The sequence below is a fragment of the Aulonocara stuartgranti genome (genome assembly GCF_965226115.1).
Source record: "Aulonocara stuartgranti genome assembly, chromosome: 3".
NCBI lineage: Eukaryota > Metazoa > Chordata > Actinopteri > Cichliformes > Cichlidae > Aulonocara > Aulonocara stuartgranti.
Genome location: NC_138941.1, coordinates 57,336,098 through 57,363,582, shown reverse-complemented (window position 1 = coordinate 57,363,582; position 27,485 = coordinate 57,336,098). Strand labels below are relative to the sequence as shown.

The 27,485-nt window shown below is 37.7% G+C and overlaps 2 protein-coding genes across 3 annotated transcripts; both read left to right on the top strand.

Annotated features, from left to right (window-relative positions):
• The first annotated feature begins 1,480 nt into the window (after positions 1 to 1,480).
• Positions 1,481 to 14,097, top strand: LOC309701822 (uncharacterized protein). Of its 2 annotated transcripts, XM_082526092.1 has the most exons (7): positions 1,628 to 1,683; positions 2,112 to 2,340; positions 6,522 to 6,872; positions 7,918 to 8,131; positions 9,560 to 9,624; positions 10,225 to 10,335; positions 11,575 to 14,097. In XM_082526092.1, the coding sequence occupies exons 2-7, from the start codon at positions 2,277 to 2,279 to the stop codon at positions 12,237 to 12,239; spliced, it is 1,470 nt and encodes a 489-aa protein (XP_082382218.1). In that variant the 5' UTR covers positions 1,628 to 1,683; positions 2,112 to 2,276; the 3' UTR covers positions 12,240 to 14,097. The 2 variants fall into 2 exon arrangements, with proteins under 2 accessions (XP_082382219.1, XP_082382218.1); XM_082526093.1 differs by lacking the exon at positions 2,112 to 2,340 and having other exon boundaries at positions 1,481 to 1,683.
• A 1,530-nt stretch (positions 14,098 to 15,627) lies between these two features.
• LOC309698595 (uncharacterized protein) lies at positions 15,628 to 22,667 on the top strand (the record flags this gene model as incomplete). Its single annotated transcript, XM_082521140.1, has 6 exons — positions 15,628 to 15,748; positions 16,753 to 17,104; positions 19,866 to 20,079; positions 20,424 to 20,488; positions 20,646 to 20,762; positions 21,988 to 22,667. The coding sequence occupies exons 2-6, from the start codon at positions 16,891 to 16,893 to the stop codon at positions 22,665 to 22,667; spliced, it is 1,290 nt and encodes a 429-aa protein (XP_082377266.1). The 5' UTR covers positions 15,628 to 15,748; positions 16,753 to 16,890.
• Between the last annotated feature and the right edge of the window lie 4,818 nt (positions 22,668 to 27,485).

Genomic DNA, 27,485 nt, shown 5'->3' with positions numbered 1-27,485 from the left:
GTCATCACCAGTGTGTGAATGGGTGGATGACTGGATGTGTGAAGCGCTTTGGGGTCCTTAGGGACTAGTAAACCTATACAAATGCAGGCCATTTCACCATCACTTTGTTAACATATAGGAGTGCTTTTCCAATAGATGAAATAATTGCACTTTAAAGCCTTTTTTTACTTGCTATTGTATTTTTTTGTATAGTGTTATGTATCAATGGGCTTGAGAAAAAATATATTTCCAATTATGTTTTTGCATAAACTGTGCAAATGGAAATTGATATGTTTGTATTTTTATAGATGAAACATTGGACATTGAGCTCTGTTTCACTGGCTCATGTAACAAAAATGTTTTGTTATCCAAAAAAAAAAAAAGACTCCCAAATCATTCTTGTTTGCTAATGTTTTGCACAAGGTCATTTGTGCCTTTGTTTGCTGCCCTGATTATCCCAGTGTACTTTCTGCTGGCATGAATCAGAGCTAATTTCCCTGACTTTACTTTTTACTCAGGAAATGCTTTTATCGCTGCCCCGATTTTAAGTGTCAGATGACTCCACCAGGAACACTTAACCCAGGTGTTAAGTGTTTATTTATTTCATTGTATCTTTTCATATCTATATTGATGTAAGTCTTTAGTATTACTTTTATGTCTTCAACTGTGTCTATTATTATTATTATTATTATTATTATTATTATTATTATTATTATTATTATTATTATTAAAAAGTTGTAGTTTGTAAAGTTTGTAGGGCAAAAACATGTCTCGGTTTGTAAAGTTTGTTGAATTTGCACACACTGACGACAAAGATTAATACATTGAAAAGTACAAACACAAATGGGTACAAAGTCCGAACGCTCTTAGGCAATGTTTCTTGTAATTTCTTTAGGTAGTCTTCAAGAATATGCCTCAGGCTTCCTGAAGTGCATTCACAGTCAAAAATAAGCACTTGCACCCGTTCATACATTTTCCCAATGCATTGTCATGTGACTTGTGTTATCCGTGTGTATATTCAGGTTGGAACGTCCTTGTGTGCTGGGAGAAAATGTTCTCCCACACTCATAAACGGAAAGAAAGAAAGAAAAAAGTCAAGGCATCAAGTGGCAAGTTTAGTCCATTGTGCTACAGTGAAACTGGTAGCACAAAATGCTTTTATCACTGTATGCCCCAGAGGGGTCGATGGCACGATATGGCAGCCTGGCTTCTGTCAGTCTGCCCCAGGGCAGCTGTGGCTACAACTGTAGCTGCCTCCACCAGTGTGTGAATGTGAGAGTGAATTAATAGTGGTATTGTAAAGCACTTTGGGTGCCTTGAAAAGCGCTATATAAATCCAATCCATTATTATTATTATTATTATTATTATTATTATTATTATTACCATTATTATTATTTTATTATTATTATTTTATTTTATATTTTAATGACAGTTTAGGACATTAGGTAGCTATAAACACGGAGTGTACTTGAAAGCACCACACACACACCGATAGTGAAACCACATGAATGAACTCCAGGCAGTGTCTCTGTGCGTCCTGTCTACCGTACTGTCTTTAATGGGCTCGTCCTGTTTTCAGGCCGATGTACACTTTCTATGAACTTTTACACCATTTCAGTGACTAAAGGGAAACTTCAGCTTTTTCCCCTTGGTGATGTATCAGCGCCTTTTTCTGTGTGCCAGGCTGCTGCTATTTTTTACAGGTAAGGAGGGGAATACTACTTCAGCTGCTATTATTACATTATATTACATGTGTTTATAGTTATATAAATGAGCTGCAAATTTATATAATCCCAATAGTAATGACAAAAAAGGTTACAAATGAAGTTACACAGAAGAGCAAAGAGGAAAATGTCCATGATTTGTACGTTTAAGTAACACAAAGTTTAAGGCTAAATAACAAATAAGACAAACTTGTTTTACCAGCTTTAAATTCCATGAACATGACAGCAAGAAGATCGTTGTGTTATTGTTAAAATGATAGTCTATGGGCAGAAATCTGTGCCATCAGAAACTGAATTTGAATAAGTTAAATTTGAATTTGAATTTTATATTTTGAAAATGAATTGATTTGCTTTGAAACTGAAATGGAGTGATATAAAATTATTCTGCTCATAATGTTTATGGACAGAATTTCTAGGTGCAGCAAGTGGCAGAAGGCTTTCAACTGGGTGGTCCCAGAATCAGTCAGGGACGAGTTCCTGCCCCAATTGGAGGAGTTTAAGTCTTGGGGTCTTGTTCACATGTGACAGGAGAAGGGGAGATCAATAGGCGTATTGGTGCTGCGGCTGCAGGGATGCAGATGCTGTGCCGGTCTGTTGTGGTGAAGAGAGAGCTGAGTGTAAAAGCAAACCTCCTGGGTGAGGTCTTAAAGGCATGTCCCAGGACACACTGGAGAGATTATCTCTCTCAGATGGCCTCGGTGTCCCAACAAAGTCCCCGATTCTAATTGGATTTTCCTAAATCTTTTTATAAGTGCAAAATGTTTACATGTGAATGCAATTACATTACAAACTGTATGTTGACAGAACCACCTTCGTGTTATTGCTATTATAACAGTAATTACAGGCTCACAGAGTGATAAGAGGGAGATATGACTCACACATTCTTGCATTCACAGTGTTGGAATATGAGATAAGTTATTGCATAGTTTCCACTGATGAGTCGGATTAACTTAAGACCTGTTTTCACATTTATACCTTGTGGTAGGATGTATGCAAAAGGTTATGTCAACAATACAAATCATTGTTCTTCTGTAAGAGGTGCAAATATTTTTCCGGGAGCAGAGATTTTGCTTTATGCCTCCGGCTGTTTCATGTGATCATCACTGTAATAATGCAGCTTACAATATTGTTATATTTTAATATTTTACTACTGCTACTATTATTCCTTACTAGTGTTGTTTGAGAGTCCGTGCTAGTTTGCTAACTTGGATTAAAGGGCAACAGCCAAATTTTCTGGATCTCATGGGTGGCCCAGAATATTTGGTGCGCCTATGATTTATCAAAGGAACTCCAACCAGGAAACCAGAACGTGTGCAGCACCACAATGTTTGTCCCTTGTCCAGATATTCTGAATAGTTGTATGTTTACAGGGATTCCTGCTATTGCGCCTTATCATACTGCATTATTTTTGTGCCAGTTGTTTGAGTATCTGACTCTGAGGCATAAATGTGACTGTCAAAGTATCGTTTCAGTCACAAAGGCCAAGCTGCCTTTGATTTTATGCAGTTAAAGCAAAGGCACAAGAGCAATCCAGCACTCAAAGCACCCTTAATGGAAATTTATTGGAAATTTTGCAACATCAATCAACATTAATCGGGTCACATTTAGAACTTTTTTTTAAAGAATGTTTATGGAAAAACCTTTAACAGAAACAACTATACAATCTAAAAAATTGGGGACTCCTGAAATGTAAGATCTTTATTTGAAAACTAATCCACTTTTTTTTTTTTTTTTTTTTTTTTTTGCCTGTCCCGTTTGGCTCTTTTGCCATCAGAATTATTGTCTAAAGGCAAAGAAAGATGCCCAACGGATTTACTTTACCAAATTGACCATCCCAGCCTTGCCGTAATGGTCCATTTGATTCACCTTTTATTGTTTATTTTATTTTCACTTGCTGAATACAGGACAGACTTGACTGGGGGAAAGAAGGGGAGAAAGAAAGAGGGAAAGAGAAACAGCTGAGAAGAGGGACTGGGGAGAAGGGCAAAAGACAAAAACCAACAGAATGGGCAGAAAAAAAAAGAAAAAAAATGCATATATCGATCACCTGGATCACCTGCTGAGAAAGAAAAAAGAAAACAAGCAGAAGAGAACAAGAGTAATAGAATAAACAACATCACAATGATATATGGGAATATGACAGTAAATACTAAATATTAAACATTATTGTGCAGCACATAAGATCAACACAACACAGTGTGCTTTGAGGTAGGAGCCAAAAAGGGTGTAGTTTGTGGGTGTGATCACCCGTGTGTACACCTGTGAGCATGGACGCTTGTTTTTTGTTTTTTTAAAGGTTCCTTCATGTAATGAAGGAACCCAGGCAAGAAGAGGAAAAAAGAAAAAAAGAAGAAAATTTAAAATGTTAAGTGTTAACATAATGCTCTGTAATTGAAGCAAACAACCCACCCACTCCAGTTATTAGCAACTGGATTATGAGTTATTACTGTAAGAGGCATAACACTGACTTATTGAGTGATTTACCTGCAGTCTGTCAACTTATCTGTTAGTTTGTGATTCTTTTTCTGCAAGCTGCTAAACTCAAATGTCATCTGTAGAAAAACACAAAGTACACAAGCTGAATAATTAATTAGACCAAAATGTCAAACCTGTTACTGTTAGGTCAAAGTCATCTCTAAGTTATGAAATTAAAATAATTATAGAAGTTAACTGAACTGCTTCCACATCTCCTGTACAAGAACCAGAAAAAAGAGAGAAAAAAAAAAGAAAACTAATCCACTGGTGACGTGGTTGGTGTTGTGTGTTGCATTTTTTTAATGTCCTGGAAATTAATGAAGTATAGCTAATTGAACCCTCTTTAAAAATAAATGTATTTGATTGTTAAAGCATTTTTCTTGCATCCACAAATGTTAGCATGATTCTTATGATTTAAATCTTCTTGAGGCATATTCATTGGAAGATTTCCTAAATGTGCACAATTACATTGCATTTCTCTGGAGTTTCCATCAGTCTCACAGTCAGAATGAGCGCCATAGGTAAAAAAAACAAAAAACAAACCCATAGCTTTACTGTTTAGCTATCACTACTAATAATAATAATCATAATCTTATTACCTTTGTTGTGTCACAAGTGAAAATGGATCTTGTTTATTTAATCTCCTACATGCATTGTTGCACTAAGTTATCGCAGCATAAAACCATGAAGCTGTCAGTCTGACGCAGTGGACATTTTTTTTTTTAACTTTTGTTTATGCTGCGTGATTTTCAAAGTATGAGGAAGCGCTCTCTATCTGCCACGTGAGGTGGTAGAGTTTGTCTTTGGTTTTACAGTTGTTTGTAATTCCTCGATCATTATTAATTAACCATCTCTTTTATCTCATCTGGTTATGCACTGACATTTGTGACTGATACAGTGTTGCTCAAAGAAAGGCACTCAGCCCTTCTTCATTTTATAGTTTTTACAGTCGGTGGCTGCAAATCATCTCACGTTTGTGCAGCCTGATGAGACAATCATGATGACATGATATCTGCTGCCATATCAAGGAAGGAAAAACACAAAGCACAAGATTGCGTAAGCAAACAACTGTTCTTGCGCAAGAAAGCAAATGCAAGCCACTGAATAATTTAAAGAGCCAAACAGCAATTGGCAAATGCAAATGCTATATCTCAATCTGGTCGCAAGTAGGAAACTGACTAGTATAAAAAACTGAAAAGTATGGCAAAAAAAAAAAGTTCAATTCCAGTTGCACAAATAAGGTCCAAGGTCTCATTATTACAAGTAAATGCAATACCATCCTATAGGAGTCAGTGGAATAGTAGTGCTATCCAGTGCAGCTTTAAAAAGAAAAAATCATGTCTTTCTTTTATTATTTGTCTGATTGTTAACTGCATAACTGAAATAAATGAAAACAAGCCCAAGTTATAAATATAGTGACTGAAAGAAGAAGAATTCTGTCAAGGTCAGCGGGGCGAGCCGTGTGGAATTAGTAAAGGACCCAAGATGCAGGCACTGCTGATGTGAGGTAGCTTTATTTGTGGCGACTGAAAATACAAAAAGGCGACGGTGGCAAAAAAAACAGAACTGAGAAAACCTAAACTGGGAAGACTAAGCATAAAGCAAACCTGAAGCCAGAAACAGAGATGCAGGAAGACACAGAGAGAAAACCATAAGATGCTGTAGGGAGATAACGCAGATGAACCAGCAACTAACAGGCAGACACAAGGCTTAAACACACAGAGGGATAACGAGGGACTGAGACACAGAAGGAGGGCACAGCTGGGAGTAATCTGACATGACGGGACAGGTGATAATTGAACACACTGCGATCAGACACGGACCTTCAAAGTAAAACAGGAAACACACACACATGCAAAGACACAGACTTAGAGACCTGACTACACTAGAGGGGATACACAGGCAGGGATGACACAAAACAGAGGGAGCACAGAATAAACACTGGGAAACCAAAACACAAACAGTCATAATTCATAATAGTATCAAAAGTAAAAGTACAAAAACCAAAAACACTGGGTCACCGACCCAGGACTGTGACAAATTCAGGCCTTCAGAGTCAGAGTAGAACTGCTTCTCCTTCAAAGAAGCCGTTTGAAATAATTATGACTGGATGACTCCTAGGTGGGGTGTTTTGGGTGGATTCGGGATTGAGAATTGCTGAGGACACACCTGAAAATAACTGGAGTAATTACATTATTAAGTTGGTTTGGGAATGCCATGGAGAAGGAGGTCTGGGCAGGTCTGTTCAGACTGCTCGTCCCTCACCCAGAGATGAATAAGTAGTATAAAATGTAGCATTAAATGAAAACATTTATTCATATATTTATGTATTTTTTTCCTAGGTGAACATGCTGCACATGGTAAACAGAGGCAGGTTCTAGCATTTGCTGGTGGAGATGTTATTCTACCATGCAACTTCAGGATCTCTGACAGCACTGACTTTCCGACTGTTGAGTGGTCCAAAGAAGGTCTGAACCCAGATGTGGTCTTCCTGTATCGGGATGGCTGTGAGACCTACGAAATAAAGAATCCAATCTTTGAGTACAGGACAAGCTTGATCATGAAAGAACTGAAAGATGGAAACATCTCATTAAGGATCTCCAATGTGAAAATGTCTGATGCAGGGAAGTACAAATGCCTCAAGCTCTGGAAGAATGCTCCTCGGGAGGTCACAGAAGTGGAGCTTGTTGTTGGTACGTCCTCTCAAGTTCAATTAATAACCAAAGCTAGGAATGCTGCACAGGCCTTGGACCTTGTCTAGTTTATCAAATCGTAGGCTGAACGAACCAAGTAATGTGAATGACTCCTTTTATACATTTCTGTGAATTATTCAGATTCAGTGTCCAAATAGACCCAGCGACGGCATTTTGATGGATTAAGCCAAGTCACGTCTAAATGATGAAAGAGGATAACACGCTTGCTTGAGTGTAATTTTCGTAGTATTCGCCTCTCAAAACAGCATCAAAAAGGCTTTTTGGCTGATTGTAAGATTGTAACACATGGTTAGATAGACATTTTTGCAGTACAGCTGGCTTCTGTGAGGCAACAGTGCTAAGCAATTTTTGGCCCATAAAAATGACAAAAACCAGCTAGTTGTTAATACTTCAATAGTAATTTCATAATAGAAAACATTTTTTAGCAGCTCCATTACACTTTGTGGGTAAATCTAGAACCTGTGTTTACTGTGAGTATGAAATGAAGCTTGTGAATGGAGTAACTGACACTTCTAAGCTTGTGTGAAGTACTGTGTCAACAAAGGCTGAGAGTTCAGTCTGTGCACACATGTGCGTCAGAGTGTCTCAGGTTCAACTGGTTTTGTCCTCATTATGTTGTCATTATGTGCTCTCTCCAGTACTTTAAATTGTGTACAGAGTAAACTGTGTACACTATTTGTTCCCCATGTAGTTATTCTAAAAATCATGTCTCTTTGAAGTTGTTTACCAAGTTTATGTGATTAATTGGTCGATTTTTCACTCTAATGAAGCTTCTAAAGAAGACTTTTTATAGTGTTTAATTTTATTAAGAAAGATTTTAATCTTTACCTATTTACCTTTTGATAACTTGGTTATCTTTAGCTACTCACAGTGAACTACATTTGGTATAGTTGGTTGCCTGAAGCTTAATTAAGACGATGGCTTGAATTATGCACATAAAACTAGTCATGAAGCTGGTTATTCAGGAAGTGATGACAGATGAAAGATTCAGTTGGCACACCTGATTAGATATTTTTGTTTACAGGTGCAGTCTCGGAGCCAAAGCTCTCAGTGGTTTCGGTTGAAAGATGTGGGGTGACTGTGCAGTGTGAGGTGAACTTCTGGCCAACAGAGCCTCAGGTAACATTTCTGGATCACCAAGGAAACGACATCCCCGCTCAAGGTTCAGAAAGAGATCGAGATGCCATCGGACGTTTCATCATCAAACAAAGAGTTACTCTGCAGGAAGGAAACAGCAGGTTCAACTGACATCATTGCTCCGTCTTTCAAAACTCACTGATAATTTATTTTGTGTAACATAAACAAAATGTTTTCCTTATGCCTCAAAACATTTCTCAGACACATCAAAAGTTGCTCTCTCATATGCGAGAGGTTGCGATGCAGTACATCATGTATCATGAAACAGACTTGTTGAGTTAAGACATCATTAGTGCAATGTGAACAGGAATAGTTTTAAATCTTATGACCTTATTTTGACTGGTCATTGGCATTTATGATTTCTTTAAAGCTAAAACTCTTGTGTATGAACGTATTTCTCTCTGTGAAGTCTTAAACGTCCAAAGCAATAGACACAAGAGATGTGAAGAAAAGAGCGAGGGCAGAGGGTGAGATGCGCATGGATGACTTGCTGCAGTCACCCTTAAAGGGAACACCCCAAAAAAACAACATTTAAATTTGGTTCTATTAAATTGATCCTGTTTTCATAAAAGATTTAACCAGTGATATACCATGTTTGGTAAGTAAATCAGACACAAGCAGCCAGTTTTTTTCCCCAACTCATCATTATATTTAATTTCTTAAAAAACATCTATCCATCCATTTATCTTCTTCCAATTATCCGGGGCCGGAAGTCTAAGCAGAGAAGCCCAGACCTGTCTCTCCCCAGCCACCTCCTCCAGTTTGCCCGGAGCTACACCAAGGCATTCCCAAGCAGCTGAGTGTCCACTGGGAGGAGGCCCGGGTGGTTCAGGCATTTGACACTGTCAGATGCCTGAACCACCTCAACTGGCTCTTTTCGATGTGGAGGAGCAGTGGCTCTACTCTGAGCCCCTCCCGAATGGCCCGACTCTCTAAGGGAGAGGCCAGTCACTCTTCGGAGGAAGCCCAATTCTGTCGCTTCTATGTGCGATCTTGTCTTTTCAGTCACTACCCACAGCTCATGACCATAATTGAGGGTAGGGAGGTAGATTGATCGGCTAACAGAGCGCTTCACTTTGACACTCATCTCTCCCTTCATCATGATGGACCAGTTTGGCGTCTGCATCACTGCAATCACTCATGGTGCAGGAACTCGTCCCTGAGTGGGCACTCCACCCTTTTCCAGCTGACGACCATGGCCTCCGGAATGAGAATCATGTGCTGATTCTCATTTCCACCGCTTCACACTTGGCTGCGAACCGTTCCAGTGCAAGCTGGAGGCCATTACTCGATGATGCCAACAGAACCAAAACATCTGTATAAAGCAGACATGAGATTCTCTGTGAAAAGCTCTGTGAAAGCCTTCCACCGCTTGGCTACGCTTAGAAATTCTGTCCATAAAAATTCTAAACAGAATCGGTGACAAAGGGCACTTATTGTTAAAAATCTTTTGAAAACAAAACACCTTTGTCCACATAAAATGTTACTAATGTACTCTAAAACTAACCAACTTGCATTTGTTCTCACAGCATCACCTGCAGGGTTCACCAGCCAGAGATCAACCAGACCAGAGAAACAAAGATCCTCGTATCAGGTACACGGGGACTTGAACATCACACATGTACCTGCTGGCTAACAAAATAAGAGAAATGCAGCCTGTTGTAGGAAGTTCACTTACTTTTAAAAACTCCAATCTGCTCATGAACTGCAGATGCAATTAGTGTTAAACTCTGGAACAGTGCATCAAATGACAACAATCATGTTTATATAATACATTGTCCCTTTTTAACTAAAACAAATAAAAAAAGAACTACCACCATACATATCCAACCTCAAATCAAATCATATGCAATTTGATTAATCTGTTCATTAAATAAACAGTTTTCTTGCATTATCTCACAGCTGAGTTGTAGGAAGTTGAAGGTGATTCAATTATTTTCAGGTATAGTCTGAAAAGTCTTCCAATAATTAGCTCGGGAAACATCTTGTTGTAATAAAATAAAAACATAAATGTGTTTTATTTTGTATACATGGAGCCATTTACGTGATTATGCAACACTTCTTAAGAAAGGAAGCTGCTTAGTTTGCCATAGTTCCTAGATATTGGAAAACCAGTTCTATGTTGCAGACATCATGTTTGTGATTTAGCAGATAATGTGATCAGATGTTAACATCATGCATGGTGTTATTTCAGCCACCTGCAGCTCTGACATTTGCACCGCTGCCTTTGCTGCTGGAGGGCTGGCTTCTGTCTTATTTTCAGCTATATTAGCTCTACTGATATATAAGGAACACAATAAATCAAGTAAGTCACTGTCTTCATTTAACAAAGATGATACAGTTAAAAAGTGAAGACATGAGCGAAGTGGTGAGCATCTAAGTGTTTTCTCTGCCTTGAAAAGGTTCACGTCTGTAGTGTCGTCCAACTGCCACAGGATGGCAGACATGGACCTCTCAAACAAGAACCACATGCTCAAAGTGCTGTTGCTGAGTACTTGTACTTAAAGACAGCTTGTTTCAGTAGAAAAAACAATAGCAACAGCTTTGCTTTTAGTGCTATCAAAAACTCATCAACCCACTCTTCAAAAGAAAAAAAAACAATGTCCTGTAAGACTTGTGAAAGTCTGTTAATGTCACATATTATAAAACAAAAGTTAGAAATATAGTTGCAGTGCTCTTAATGGCCAAAGGTGCACACATAGTGGCAGCTGTGGCTCAGGTGTTAGAGCGAGTCATCTGCCAATCGTAAGACTGGTGGATTCGTCTGACTGACTACGCGCTGAGGTATCCGTGTTCAGATACCGAACCCCATTTTGACCCCAGTGCATTCATGTAAATGCAATAAAGTACTTAAGCGCTGCATGAACACATGTGATTGGGTGAAAGAGACTTAGATGTCTGCTCAACTGAGTAGAAAGGTGATATACAAGTACCAGTCCATAACATTTACTTCTCCATAATCACCAAAATATCTTTATTTAGTATCTCTACTTGTTTCATGTCTATTCAGGGACACCTCTAGAAATCTTTCATATGGGGGCCAAAAAAATATCGGGGTGGCACAGCAAAGACAGAACAGTGAGGGACATCTAAAGTGACAAAAATGATATAGGCAGGAATAAATAACAAGTTAATGTTTCAACTCATTGTAGGGTGTCTTGCCCTCTCTTGTGTTCACTTGTGTTCTTGGTGCTGGGGGTCACTTGGGGGGGCCAGACAATTTTGGTGGGTGCCCAGTGCCTCCCTTGGTGGTGGTCCTGTAACTGTCACCAATCGAAAAAAAGAAAGTACAACTATGCAGTGAAGTTAAGGACGGGCGACAAGCTTGTGAAAAGTTGCCTATAAGTGTTTTAATGTTTTTATTACCTTCAGATTCAAATGTTTGGTGGGAAAAATCTTCATTTTGTTGCTTCACAGCTAAAGTCACTTTAAAATTATGTCTTCTTTTACAAAAATAGTTTGGGTTGCTTTTACTTTCCCTTCTTGTTAATCCGTAAATTAATGTCACATTATTAATGACACATTTTTTTTTCTGTCTACACAGCCCAAAAAAAGAAGCGTCTTCACAGGAAGTCATCAGACCAAAGAAAGAATAGCAGCACTGAAAATATGTTAAACAGTTTAACTGAGCAGCTAAAAGAAAGATTGGCTGGACTCAAGTCAGAGCTTCAGGAGAAAGAAGAGATCATTCGCCAGCTAAAAAGAAATGATCAGCCGTCTCGTGCTGTTGCTACCCAGCATGACCAACCAATTTGGGGCCTTTTCACGTCCAAACCAGACATCCCCAAAAGACCTTTCAATCATTATTCTGACCTTGACTCCAACGCTAGTTACTGTGCTGATGACTATAATCCAAAATTCACAGCTTCAACCAAAACTTACCCTCCAAAATCTGGCAGCTTACACCACAAAGGTTCACATTTAGGAGTCAAGAGGCAAAACAGCAATCCAGCACCGGGCCAACCAATCCAAAGAAAACATCGCAACAGAAGTAGTCCTGCTATTATGTCTTTAGCGTTACCTAGCTTGTCTTTAACCAGCAATGCAGAGAAAATGCTGGACCACATTAGCAGCTCAAAGAGTGAGGCTGAAGCCCTCCTAGATCAAGATGCATTCTCACCACTGCATAGAAGTTATTCAGCAGGTTCTCATTTAGCTTGCAATAATAACCGCTTTTATGTACTGGAAGATTTAACTGAAGAGTCATGAGCTGCCAATTCACAAAAGGAGAACAAAAACTGGAAAACTTTCAGTTAACATCTACTAATGACTGCATCTTAGCCAGATGTGTTAAAGCTTGGCTTCAGAAACTAGAAGATATCAACTTTGAAATTACTTTGGCCTTATAGTTCTTCTTTTATAAGATTTTCATTTGGGTGTGCTATGGGGAAAAATCCATGTAAAGCATGGCTGGCATGCTGATGGATAACACTTAGACAGACATTCATGAACCCACTGTTTTAATTCCTATTTGTATTTTTGTTTATGGATGGTTTTTTTTTTTTTACACCAACAGTTATTTAAAAGGTAAGAGCTGAAAATGAAGTCTTGGGTTTTAAACTAATGAGCATTAAACATAGACTATTTGAATGAATTAGATTTGGATGTATTATATAACCAACATATTTTGTGTGTGTGTGTGTGTGTGTGTGTGTGTGTGTGTGTGTGTGTGTGTGTGTTGATGTTTTATTGAATCTTAGTACCTTAATTTTGATTTCTGTTTTACTGTATTGTAAATGTTGCTTTATGTTACCATAACATTTGATGTCAAAGGTTGTATTGAGGGTTTACATTATTTAAAACTGCTTTGTAATACAAATTTAAAATGTTCTATTTGGCTTAATGTTTCAGGTTTCAAAAGCTAAATACTTAATGAAATATTTGTATGTGTTATATAAACAAAAATGATCATTTTCTCAAGCTTATGCTTTTATGTCTTCCACACTCAAGTTCATTGTTTATTTCTTCAGACAATATTAGTCTGAAACCTGAAAGAAAATAAAGTGTGAACACTACTGAAGTACAGGAAACCTCCAAAATTCACAGGGATTACATTCATAGAGCACCTGCGAATTGTGAAAAACTGCAAAAAATTCCTATTTTTTATAGTTCAACCCTTAAATGTGTATTTGGGTGGCATCTTTGGGCTTTAATAGGGAAAAAGAACACGAAAGCATTCAGTGCAACACTTAAAATGCGGAACTGCATCTGCCAGAGATGCAACAACATGTTGTTGCAGCTGAAAAGACATATCAGAATCAGAGAAACTTCATTAATCCCAAAGGGAAATTGAGCATGTGAAAATGATCCAGAAATACCACCTCCTCTGGGCAGGTTAGACATTTCCTGAATATAAGAAGCTAATGAAGTGCGATACTCTGACTTCAAACATGAATTAACTTGATGCTATGTGAAGAAAGTTTCTGTAACTACTCAGTTACTCACTTACATGCATGCATGTGAGCACACACACAGACCTTGCACAGTTTAAGAGTTTGTTGGATTTTCTAATCTTTATATTTTGACATACCTGTTAACAGTTGAGATGATTTTTAAGTTCTACTGAATCTTTATAGTTAAGAGCAATTTGAAAGGTAAAAAGAATAATACATTTAATATTCATCCGTTTTTCCTCATCTTATTTGGCATAAATCAATTGTTTGTTTGTTTTAATGTGAAACTGAGGAACATTTAGATGATCACCTTAAGGCAGAATACAGAAGAAGAGCACCCTCTTGTGGCGGAACTGAAACATTCCACTGTAAATGACGCTGTCAAACTCGTGACTGATGTCATTAATCTAATCATGTTCCTGCCTGCCTTCTCCGAGCCAACCAGGCTCTACTTTGCTTGCTTTAGTTCTTAGTGTTCTTCTGTCTTTCATTCTCCAATTAGTGCAATAAGCCTCCTGGACCCATCCAAGCTGCAATCTTCATCTTCACTCCCATGTAGAGTCTGGGGATCCTGTCCTAAATCATGTCACCACTGGGATTATTTCTGCTTTGATGGGTAGTTGGAGTCAAATTACCAAATAGCTTAATATAGTTCAGTATCTGAAAAAATTGTTAAGTGTTAAGTTTTTCTATTGAAGTATTATTGTGGATATTGCTGGATTGTCTAATTAAACGTAGGAAAAAAAAGAATCACTATATTTTAAGATAATTTTTAATCAGATTTTTCAGGTAGCTGTCACACCACCTTTAATGGCACATCTCATTCTAACCTGTTAGAATAAATGAATTCTCGTTTTGCAGTGTAGTCAGGGTTACACAAAAAAGTCTTCTAACAATTAATGAAAGGAAAAAAATCCAACACGGATCTGTCAGTGAAAGCTTGTCTAATACTATCATAGTTATGATAAATCTGTATTTTCTACTTTTTGTAGCTGAGGTCTTTTAATTATTATTTGTGAACCTGCTACATTAAATATTCATAAATATTTGTGTGTGTGTGTTTTAGCTCATCTCAGGAAATACCGCTCTAAGTAGAAGAGCGGAACCACCACCCACCCACTTGATTTGCAAATTCAATATTATGGACCTCCAGCCATCCTTTAAACGTCTTGGAGTTCAAGTTAGTGTTTTCATTTTTTGTTTTGTTGTTGTTGTTGTTGTATTTTACAGGGAAGTTAGAGCTGGTGTTGGCGTTTCATGTGTAAGCGAATGAGAAGTAAAAGTGTAGCAATCTTTAACACACCCACCCATAGCACACACCCAAGCCCAGGTCCAAAGTCTGAAGTTGACAATTCAGTTCTCATTCAGTGTGACTGTTTTTGCAAGTCTGATCTTAAAGAGTCGCTTGTGTCTGAGGAGAGAATGATTACTTTCGAAACATTTAACTGGTTTTATTAATAACTGTGTACTGATGATGTATCATCGTCTTCTCGTGATTGCCGGTCTGTTGTCAGCTTATATAGGTAAGAAAGAGAGCCGGGTTGCTTTAAATTAACGTTGCGCATGTCAAAGTTAAATTACAGTTATTCAAATGGAAACGTGACTTGAGAAACAAATTAAGCATTTCGCTGAAAGACAAAATTAATAGAACAGTTGACGGCAAAATGCTTTTTTTCTGCTGTTGGCAGAATAAGAATCACAGGAGCCAATCGATAAAACAACAAGCATGCGTTTGGATTTCTTTAAATGTCCTTATTTCTTTTTTTTAACCGGAAAAGCCGGTTAAAGCCAGTAAAGCACATCACGAGGATGTTTCAGTGTATGTACTGAGGAGATGCAAGCAGTACTGCTACTGTTTATCTTCCACTGCTATGGGAAAGTGTTTATATAAACTGCTTCACCTGATGCCGCTACCTTTTGTAAGTCAATTAGCTGGAAAATGATGTCCGATCAAAACGTTATTAATAAAATTTGTGGATTATATTTCTGACACTTAGAAGAAGAGCAGAAAAAGTTCCTCTTGGGTGTTATAGGTGGGATTTTATATCATGTATGCATACAGTAACAGGAATGTATGATTATGTATATAACCCCAAGTATAATTCATCTGCATGCATGAACTGAGTGAAATGTAAAATTATAACTGTGTATAAGTTTAAAGTTCCTGAAATTACTTTTCTTTCTCATTTTTAAACAGTTTAAACATCAGCAGGTTGTCTTAACCTCGTCTGCATGTCTTAATGCAATAATTTGTCGCCATGTGATTCGTGTGAATAGATATTTGCATTAACATGCAGTTCCACAGCTGTACCTAAAAACTGGCTGGTGAGTGTGTACATGTGTTATTGACATGACATGTTTATCTTAATTGAATGTCACAGTTTTCTGAGTCCTAACAAAGTGAACATACAGTATGTTTGTGTGGGACAGTGTGGGACATCTTCATATAAAAACTATACATCTTACAGGTTTGGGGTCTTCCCCAGCTTACCTCATGAACTATACCTTTCCTTTTCTGTCAAGAAGTGGAACAGTGTTGTTCACTGATGTGCACCCCTAGTTCAACCTGTGTTTTTTTTATTGGTGAACAATATCTTAATCATCCTAAACCAATCAGGAACACTGTGCAAAGTTCACCACATGGACTCGTCCCAATAGTTGTACCATTACCCAAATACTATGCATTTCGTGTGAACCCCAACAGAAAAGTCAGTGCATATCAAATGTTTATGAGGAAATCGATGAGAAATGCATTCGAGTGACTAAGCCTCCAATGTACTTGCATCACAGAAAACTACAGCTGTAATTTATGCAGCTGAGAAGATCATTAGAAATGCAGCTGATTGTAGCGTTTAAAGTGCTATGAAAAAAAAAACAGCCTTGCCAGTCTTGGTGCTCTTTTTCAGTTGGGCTGTCATTAGGGTGGTAATTTTCAAATATTACCTAAATTAACTTCAATTTCAGGAGCCTTGAGGAGTCAAAAAGAATTTTCAAAATTTTAAAAGGTTTTTTTCTCCTGTTGAAGTCAAAGGTTTACCTCTATCTTTGTTGTGACAGATTTATGCCCTTACAGATTTAACATGGGGATAAAAACATATAGGTTATACTTCATTTTCTCTGTAATGTAATTGTAATCCTACTGGTCAATATGCAGAGTATTGACCAGTATTTTAAAAAGACTGGTAAATTGCAGAGTTTGCCTTGTAGCTCTCGGCTCTCTTCACCTATAACACATAGAATAATGTAAAGGAGGCAATCCAGATGGAGTTTGCACACAGCTTTATTAGTATAAATATGGTTGATTATTCCTCTTGTGGGTTTTTTTCTAGGTGAATCCCGTGCTCATGGTCAGCCACTGCACGTTCTTGCCTTTGCTGGTGGAGATGTTATTCTACCGTGCAGTTTTAATATCTCTGACAACACTGACTTTCCGACTGTTGAGTGGTCCAAGGAAGGCTTGAAGCCAGATGTTGTCTTCTTGTACTCGGGATGGTTGTGAGGCCTACGAGATGAAGAATCCAGCCTTCGATTACAGGACAAGCCTCATCGTGAAAGAGCTGAAAGATGGAAACATTTCATTACGGATCTCCAATGTGCAGGTGTCTGATACTGGAAAGTACCAGTGCCTCATATTCCAGAAAAATGCCATCAGGAAGGTTACAAAAGTGGAGCTGGTTGTGGGTATGTCTACTAATGTTCATTTCCACATTGGTAATTCGGCTGTGAACTGTGTAGTCCACCAGCCTGAGAGTTGAATCCTTGCCCATTTATTATATGTATATTAGAGTCAGAGCTCTTAGCAGCATGTAGTTTAATTATGAAGTAAAGCTATGCACCAAGTCTTATAATAGAGGATGTGTAAGGCTATAAAAGACCCTTTTTTATAACTTACCTGTACTACATTTTTAGTTGATGCTGGGTTAGGGTTTAGAAACCAAAACTGTTCAATTAGGCTTACAATAAGACAACCGACTTTGGTTTTCCATGGTGACATAATGTAGATATTACAATCCTTTTTTTATTTTATATAACATTTTGCTTGCCATGAGTTTGGAGAGCTGTTTTATCCGATATATTTTTACCAGGATAAGCTATTCACATCATCATCATTCAGAGGACTTGTTCTTAAGCAGGACCAGGTTCCAATACATCCTATTGACTTGATTGAAGTTGGGATTCTTTTTCATGAACTGATCATGTTTCTCTTTCATTGCAAGGAAAAGGCTTGTTAATGCCACTTTTTTACCCTTCCTGGATTACATTGGTATCATTTACATGAATGCCTCTGCTCACTATCTTCATCTGTTGGATTCTGTCCATCATGGGGCGTTAAGATTTATAACTGGCTGTAAACTTTTAGCTCACCACTGTGCTCTATGTTCACTGGTTGACTGGTCCTCATTGGCAGCATGGTTCATTGGTATCATTTTATCTATCAATCTTTTTCTCCTTTACTGACCTTTTATTTATCAGAGTACATATTTAGTCATAGACTGCAGCGTTGGGACATCATTACATTTACTGTTCCAATAAGTTTATACGGAGCTGGGAAAGAGGGCATTCTCCTTTTCTGCCCCATCTTCATGGAATACATTACAGAGTGATTTGAAGATCTCTTAATTGATTTCAATTGCAGACTTCAAAAGATGTAGAAATGTTTTTTTGTGAAATCATCAGTGGGAACTTGTTCTTGTTTTTGATATGACTGTGCACATTAAATAAATTTAGCTATTTTATTGTTTTCATTTTAATACTATCGTTATACGGTGCATGTTAAAAAGCAAACAAAGAGTATTATATTAGCGGTTAATGTGGAAATCAGAGGCATTAGGTGTGGAGGTCAGTCATGAACTATATTCAGAATCACCTTGTTTTTTTGGTTAATTAGTACATTCATATGTCGCATTTGATCTTAATGGGCCACAAAATATTATCTTTTTCTGAGTCATTTTTTAAGCTTGAAGTACAGCAACAGATTCATATCTTCTACCAAGCCTCTTAGTTCAAAGTATAGATATAGATCTGACTATATGGTCAGGTGTGGCATTGCAGAGAGAACTGGTTTGTTATTAACCTCATGACAATTGCCCAACAGTGAATTGGTCTGCAAAAACATATCCAGTATTTCCCCACCTTGTTTAATCTTTGCCAGTGTTGAATGAAGTGTTTCCTCAATGACTAAAAATGTCAACACAACCAAAACCATGATAATACCTCTACCATGTTTATCAGTTAAATTTTGGTCTTGGTGTGTTATGAAACATCCAAGTATTTTGTTAGTTGAATTTGAAATTAAAACGTGCGTGCTGACCTTTAAACAGCACCAGCCATATCTAGTGTTTAGTCTTAAAGATGGTCATATAACCAGCTATATTTAGTTTCTTGCTGTTGCTTTTTACTACTTGACAGAATTGCATATTTTATGATATTAATGATATTTGATAAATATGGGATCTAAGGTCCTGCAAAAGTTAAAGATTGGTTCACACAAAATACATTTCCTTTCCACAGGGCACAGAATTCGTTTTTTCAGATGAAGGGACACCTTGACAAACCACAGTCATCTACTTTGGCTTGGCTCCATGTAGCTTTTGAAAAAAAGTAGTTTACTTAATGAAAAGCACAGCTTCTTAAAATTATTGTACGGTTAAAGACCCTTTCAACAATAATAACCTTGAGACAACTGTTACTGTGATTTGTCACCATATACAGTGGCTTGCAAAAGTATTCGGCCCCCTTGAACTTTTCCACATTTTGTCACATTACAGCCACAAACATGAATCAATTTTATTGGAATTCCACGTGAAAGACCAATACAAAGTGGTGTACACGTGAGAAGTGGAACGAAAATCATACATGATTCCAAAAATCTTTTACAAATAAATAACTGAAAAGTGGGGTGTGCGTAATTATTCAGCCCCCTGAGTCAATACTTTGTAGAACCATCTTTTGCTGCAATTACAGCTGCCAGTCTTTTAGGGTCTGTCTCTACCAGCTTTGCACATCTACAGACTGAAATCCTTGCCCATTCTTCTTTGCAAAACAGCTCCAGCTCAGTCAGATTAGATGGACAGCGTTTGTGAACAGCAGTTTTCAGATCTTGCCACAGATTCTCGATTGGATTTAGATCTGGACTTTGACTGGGCCATTCTAACACATGGATATGTTTTGTTTTAAACCATTCCATTGTTGCCCTGGCTTTATGTTTAGGGTCGTTGTCCTGCTTTTGCAAGCCACTGCAAATAATTGAATTGTTTTTAACAGCAGTTTTTATGGGATATGTGTCACTTAGAGTGCCTTTCATTCTTCTTCAGAAGCAAGTTCTATAAAAAGATTTAGGATTAGACATCATATATTTTAGTATAAAAACAAGAGTAGAACAAGCAATAAATTAGGATACATGTGTGGCAGATACATAAATCTGTTTTTGTTGCTTTTACAGTGGCTGTTTCGGAGCCAAAGCTTTCTGTGATTTCAGTGGAGGGCGGTGACATTGCTCTGCATTGCGAAGGAAACTGCTGGCTGCCAGAGCCTCAGATAACATTTCTGGATGACAAAGGAAAAAAGATCTCTGAGGAAAATCCAAAAAGAGAACAAGATGCCCGTGGATGTTTCACTGTGACACGAAAAGCCACTCTGCAAAGAGCTACCAGCAGGTTATACATATATACTTACACTTTCTAAAACATCTATAAAGTGGTTTAGAAATGAGGAAACAAAATATTCATCTTGGCATTAATTTTTTTTTACAGTACTCTGCAAAACATTTGAACCTCTCTCTTTCTATTCTGCCAGGAAGATGGTAAAACACAGCTTTAAAAAATAATTATTTTGCAGGACACTTCACACAATGAAAAGGTCACGGTCCACGAGGACACTTTTTCCCATATAAATGAAGACTGGCTCAAGACTTTTGCACAATACTACAGATGATGTTTTTACTAACCACCTAACAGTAAAATGAGCTTTTCACTAATATAACACTAATTATGTCATTTAGTGTCACCTGCAGAGTTCATCAACCAGAGTTTAACCTGACAAGGGAAACAACAATCCTCATACCAGGTATGCAGGGACTTCACTGTGACATGTGTACATCTTACACCTAAAATCATGTTTTATTTGCATTTTTCATCTATGTGAGGTTTATGTTTTAGAGTATTTTACATTTTCAAAATATTCCAAGTTATTTATAAAACCGCACAGTGTTATGTCATTTTAGCTGGCTGTATGAAATCTGATCTTCAAATGGTTGTCATCACCATTGGAGGAACAGCTGGATTTCTCTTAGCTGCAGCTGGACTGATTGCTCTTTTGTTTAAGCCATGTGGCAAATTTGGTAAGTAACAGTTCTCAACTAAAAGACGAAAACAAAAACAGTGCTACAGCAAGGCAAGCCACGGAGCCATATACTTTTATATATACTGAGCAGCTTAGACATATTTTATAGTGAGGTATGTCCAGTGATCAGTAATCAGTGTTGGGAAGTGCACACACTGATTCTTAATAACATTATGACCACTGATTTTGTCTTCATCATAGCACCTGTTAGTGGGTGGGAAACAATATGGAGCAAGTGAACATTTTGTCCTCAGAGTTGATGTTAGAATCAGAGAAAATTGGCAAGTCTAAGAAATTGTAATGGTTAGGCTAGTCAGAGTATTTCTAAAACTGCAGATCTTGTGCAGTGTTTCTAGTCTGGAGTGGTCAAAATCTATGAAAAATGGTCCAAGAAAGGAACAGTGGTGAACCAGCAACACGATCATAGGTGGCCAAGGTTCACTAATTGTTGTGGGAAACACGGGCTGGTCTGTCTGGTCCAATCCAACAGACACGCTACTGTAGTTCAAATTGCAAAATAAGTTAATGCCTGTTCTGATAGAAAGGTGTCAGAATACACGGTGCATTGCAGTTGCATAAGGGGCTGCATAGCCAAACACCAGTCAGGGTGGCAGTGCTGACCACTGTCCAGCACTGAAAGCACCAACAATGGACGTATGAGCATCAGAACTACACCACAGAGCAATTGAAGAAATGGCCAGCTGGATGGCCAGCTTTGTTTGTGTTGCTTACCTGGGGAACACCTGGTATCATGGAGAAGAGCAAGCTGTCAGAGGCAATGTGATGCTTTGGACAATGTTGGGAAACCTTGGGTCCTGCCATCCATGTAGATGTTATTTCGATGTACCACCTGCCTAAACATTGTTGTAGACAATCACCCTTTCATGTGAAAGGTGTTCCCTGATAACTGTGGAACCTTTTGGCAGGATAATGCACCCTACCACAAAGCAAAAATGGTTCAGGAATGGTTTGAGGAGCCCAACAATAAATTTGGGGTGTTGACTTGCCCTTCAAATTCCCCAGATCTCATTCCAATCTGCTTGTCTGTTTGACATGCTGGACAAATAAGTCCTGGGAATTCTTTTCCCAAAACAGTGATTGGGAAAGTGTTTTCTGAAGTCATAAATAAAGTGAAAAGCAGGGTAATTCTCTTGTAGCTGTATACATCTTGGTTTCTTTCTACAACTAGATTATTCAGCTGATTATTTTATTTTATTTTACAGCTATTGTAAAGCAGCTAGAGACCAAGAAGTCATCAGATCGAAGTATAACGTGTGAAAGCTACCACCTACTGACAACGGACAACTTGGTAAATGGCCACAATGGGCAGATGAATGAGTTTCTTATGGACGATGAGACCATAAAAATACAGAACAACAAAGTTACTCACTACGACAGGGCAACAATTGTTCGACGCCATTCCACAACCACAGGAGATGTTCCAAAACCCTCACAATTATTCTTAAATCATAGCCCTGACATTAACAACGTCACCAGTGTGTACAATCCAAACCCATCTTCAGCTTCAACCAGCATTAACACTACAAAATCTGGCAACTTACTCAAAAGCAGGGGTTCGAAAATTGTTATCAAAAGACAAGACAGCTTTCCAGACCCTGGTCACGTATCTCAAAGAAACCACTGTATGTACAGCAGTCCAGATATTTTACAACTACATTCATCAACATCCAACCCTTCTTCTGCTCTCAGTAGCCACCAGATGATCAACTCCAGTGTCTCACCGCATCGAAGCACCCGCCTTCCTCAGCGTAGACACTCCTCAGTACTTCCACATTTAACAGAATTCAATAACCATCACAACCTCCTGAGAAATTTACCTGAAGGAGATGAACAGAAAGGTTTATTAAGAAATGAAAACAAAAGGAAACGTAAATTGTACTAGAATAAGTGCATGGCAAGGTAATGCTCACTTGGTTCAAATGATTGAAACTCCTTAACTGAGCAATAGGTGCTGAAATTTAACACCAGTGACTGAAGCGTGGAGTAGGAGCTTGACAGTCAGCTGCAGTGACGTGAGTATTGCACTGGCTGTTGTGGTGCCTCGGTGTTGTTGGAAAAGGGGGGATCTTGGCATCACTGCTTAGATTGTTACCTCTAGATAAGAGTTCAAATAAGTAGTAGAAAAATGGAATTTAAAAGAACTGAGCCAGCCCGGTGGTGTATTTCTAGAAAACTAAGCTAGTCCTACAGAATCAGAATCAGAATACTTTATTAATCACTAAGGAAAGTATGTAAGAGATACAGGTCTTTGATTTTTTTTTTTTTTTTTTTTTTGCATTACCATTTGCAAAATCACAGAGACCATGATGCTTTACCATGATTTGGGGGAAAAAACAAAATGTTCTGTGCTAAAATTAGCATGGATATAGGAGATCTTTTCCAAGAATCTAAATCAAGTAAGCTCACTCTCTTCTTTTTTTTTTTAATTGTTATTGAATTATTGTATATATCATGATGTATTCATCCTGCTCATACATTAACCTTTTTGTTCTTTAATTAAAAATATTTCCAGGTTTTTGCATAAAATGTGCAAAAGGGTATCTTTGTATTTCTGTAATTGAAAGGTTACATTTGCTAAACTTGGACAGTGAGCTCGGTTTCAGTGGCTCATGTAAAAATGTTTGTCATCTATCATCTGTAATCCCAAATGATATCATTTTTGTTTGGTGATGTTTTTGCACAAGGGCATGCATTCATTTAAGTTATTATTAAAATGTAACTTTCCACCAACTTCACCCAGCTGTGAAAGTAGTTTACAAATCTCTCAGCACAATGTCCCAACAAAGTCCTGCATTCTAATATGATTTTCTCAAATATGTATGTATGTATGACAAACAGACAGGGTGACACCATAGACAGACAGAGACACAGACCAAATATAACACATAGAACCCAAACAATAATAATCATCATCATAATAAACTAGAAAATGATAAACTAAAAGCGCTGGGTCACCGACCCAGGACCATGACAAAAGATACCCATAGTAAACTACAGTTCGTTGAGTGGGATGCACACAGATTAATTTAATGTTTGACAGAGTAGTGGATCTCTTGGAGGACCAAAGGGAAGATTCATTAATGTAGTAAAGAAGGACATGCATTAAAGATTAAATCTGTGATTTTTTTCCCCCCAACACATCCTTGTGTTTTTCTTAGTAGCATATGTATAAAAGCTGTATTGATGTATAAGGGGAACAAAAAAATGAGGTTAGTCATCGTCTTCAATTAAAAAAAGATGGTAGGCTGAGAAGTTGAAGGCATGCCGAGTGTTTAGCAGCCGAGTTTTCCCTCTGCCTCGAAAAGCTTAACATTTGTAGTGTCCTCCAACTGCCACAGGATGGCAGACCTCTCCAAGAAGAATCACATGCTCAAAGAGACCACAGACCTCAAAGCACTGTCACTGATTTGTCAATGATGTGGTTCATTCTTAATGCTCTCATACTGAATGCACACCAAAGTATCAGATAGTGAACCTCATTTTGACCCCAGTACATTCATGTAAATGTTAAAAAGTGCTGAGACATAAGCCCAGCATGAATGTGTGTGACTGGGTGAGTAAGACTTGTAGAAAGGTGATATAAAGGTGATATACATGTCCATTTACCATTTACTTACTTCTCCACAATCACTAAATATCTCGATTTATATGGGGGCTTATATTATTTAAAACTGCATTGTGCTAAATATCTGTTGTGTAACCAAAACGTTAATCTAGTGTTAAAATGTTAAATTAACACCTGGAAGAAATAAAATATGAATTCTACTGAAATTTAAAAAAGCACTTTTCCAATTTCTTTATCAGTGGAAAAAAATGTTAAAGTGCAAAAGGGTCGGTTGTTATGAAAGTGGTTAGCCATTTCAGTGAAAAGACATTAGCTGTGCTTGCTAGGCTAGCAACTGCTTGTGTGATTATTTGTTGTCTACTAAAAGACCATCCAAGAAGATGTTTGTTACCAGTTCTGACAAATTCTGTCATTTTATTAGTCTGTCATTGTGTTCATACCTGTTGTTTATGCATGCATCTCACTGGCAAGCATTAGTAACAACAGAGCATTCAATCTTTGGATACTTTTAGCTCAAAGAAAAGCTGCAATGCTAAAACTAGTGCTTCAGAATGGTTGCTAATAGTGATGTGTCGGTCGCGAACGAAATGGCTCCTAGAGCCGACTCTTTGAAGTGAACGACACAAGGTTTTTTTTTCTTTTTTCTTTCTCTCTCCCTCTCTCTCCCTTTTTTTAGCTTCACTCCGCACAGGACTTGTGCTTTGCGCTGGGAAGAGGGGCGGTAGTTACACTCACAGTAACACAGGACCAGAGCAGGAGGGAAAGAGAGTTTTCATATTTTAATTTATATTTAATTGTGTTGTGGTTTGCAGTGTTTTATGTTGTTTCACTTTAAATTTGTTTAAAAGGAAAAAGCTGAAAATTTAAATAGTTAAAAGTTGAAATGGAAATAGTTGGTTTTTATTATTATATGATTTATTTATTACATTTTATGTGGAGTGAATAAATAAAAGTATATTTAAAGTATATTTACGGCACGTACAAACCCCAAAGCACGTAAAAACTCAGAAGCAAGGACAAACTCCGAAGCACGTACAAAACCAAACAGAAGTGCTCCAGAATGCTAGGGACAGTGTTGAGCTTTTATTACCTAGTGGCTACACAAGCCAGCAAGTACCAACGACCGGATTTGGTGTGTGGTAGTAACAGTTTTTTTTTTAAATTATCTGAATATATATGAGTGCTTGTGTATAAATACACAAACAATACACATATGCTTTCAATTGTGTAATTTAAGTGATCTAGGTAGCTCTGTTTTGGAAGTTCAGTTAACGCTAGAAATGTGTTTGTATGTGCTTTGTCTCTAGGGCCACCACATATATTTATATATAAACATATATAAATAAAACCACTTTTTTTACATTAGTAATTCCTTTTGTGCATAATTTTTAATTGTTGTTAATAATAAATAAATTAAAGCAACAAAACAACCTGGAGAGCTGGTTGGGAGCCGAAAGAGCCGGTTCTGTAAAAAGAGCCAGAAATCCCATCACTAGTAGCTCATAAATCAGCCCACAAATCAGCAGCTGATATTAACTCTTAGATCCACGAGTGACTGGACTCTACATTTTTAAATAAGTTAGTCAAACATTGCTGTTTTCTTGCCTTATCTGCTCGCTGTTTAAATTGTGACAAACTACCTGTTTCGAGCTACAATCACTACACACATACTGTTTACTTTGCTTTACAACTTTACGACCAGTGTTGGTCAAGTTACTTGAAAAAAGTAATCAGTAACTAATTACTGATTACTTCCCCAAAAAAGTAATCCCGTTACTTTACTGATTACTTATTTTCAAAAGTAATTAATTACTTAGTTACTGAGTTACTTTTTAAAAACACGATTTACAACCTGAATAGGTGATAAAGCGATAGATCTTTCAGCCCAATTCTACTTTTTCTGCATAATCCATCATACAAAATGTAATCAAATGGAAAAGCCTCTTTTTTTTAACTTGTTTTATCAGTTTTAATCTTTTAACTTTATGCATCAAGCAAAAATTTAATTATATGCAACATTCTCTGACTTGAATAAATTAGTTTAACATTTAAAGCTATTTTCTGCACATTCCAGTACATAAAATAAAATATTTTTTGTGTTTACACTCACTCTTTCAAATAGATGCAAGTAAAACACAGCAGAAAATAAATAAAGTCAAAGACTCATCGGTGCTGTTGCTCTATTTTCACCTGTATAGCAGGACTGCGGTAGGCGGAGGTTTACCCTGGTGCAGGTGTGCCGCGGTCAGTTGAAGAATCCACGACTTTCTCTGTGAGTTTCCCATTACGTCATGGCGCACTCGGTGCTTGCTTGGAAGTTTAGGGGTTTTTTTCGCTGTAAAAAGAAGTTTTCTTCCCACGCACGATGGACGCTAATGTTTTTGTCACTTTTTATGGAATCAAACTCAAAGTAAGGTCAGTACTTCCACGCTTTAAACGCTGCACGCTCATACTCTCTCCCGCACTCGATATGTGATCCATTGTTGATCTGCAGACAGCTGTTGTCACTAACGCGCACTTGCTGATGTCACTGTCGTGAGACATTCTCGCAAAAAATCACGGTTTTAGTAACGCAGCGTTCCTACGGGAAAGTAACGGTAATCTAATTACCGTTTTTGCAATAGTAATCCCTTACTTTACTCGTTACTTGAAAAAAGTAATCAGATTACAGTAACGCGTTACCCATCTCTGTTTACGACCTTTGTTTCTAGGAAACTTATGATACCTATCGGAGGATCATTTTTGACCCACTTACACATTTAAGGGTTAAGGTGGCTGCTCGCATCTTGTAAAAAAGATAAATTGGTGTAAGGGAGATCAAATCAAGTAATGGAACCAGCATTTATATGCATTAAAACAGATGATACTGTTGATATATGATTGCATTACTTGCATAGGCAACTTCTTGGGTTGTTTTATAGTTTGGTGTACTTTCCCCGAAATAAAATCGATGCATTTAGTAAGCAGGTCAGTTGCATTAATCAAATCAGTCGCATGCCATGATAACTGTTGATGAGCAAACACATTTCGATGTGTTTCCCGCAGCAGCTGCCATCAAACAAAACAACCACGCCTACCAAAATCTTCAGGAAGTGAGAGATCAGCGTCTGTTTTTCTGTTAGTTGGTGTTGACAC

What these genes read in the sequence shown, in the direction of transcription:
- LOC309701822 (XM_082526092.1), top strand. Translation starts at nt 2,277, where the DNA reads ATGCAGATGCTGTGCCGGTCTGTTGTGGTGAAGAGAGAGCTGAGTGTA. An exon ending in TGTAAAAGCAAACCTCCTGG is followed by an intron (nt 2,341 to 6,521) that starts GTGAGGTCTTAA and finishes TTTTTTTCCTAG; the next exon opens with GTGAACATGCTGCACATGGT. An exon ending in TAAGGAACACAATAAATCAA is followed by an intron (nt 10,336 to 11,574) that starts GTAAGTCACTGT and finishes CTGTCTACACAG; the next exon opens with CCCAAAAAAAGAAGCGTCTT.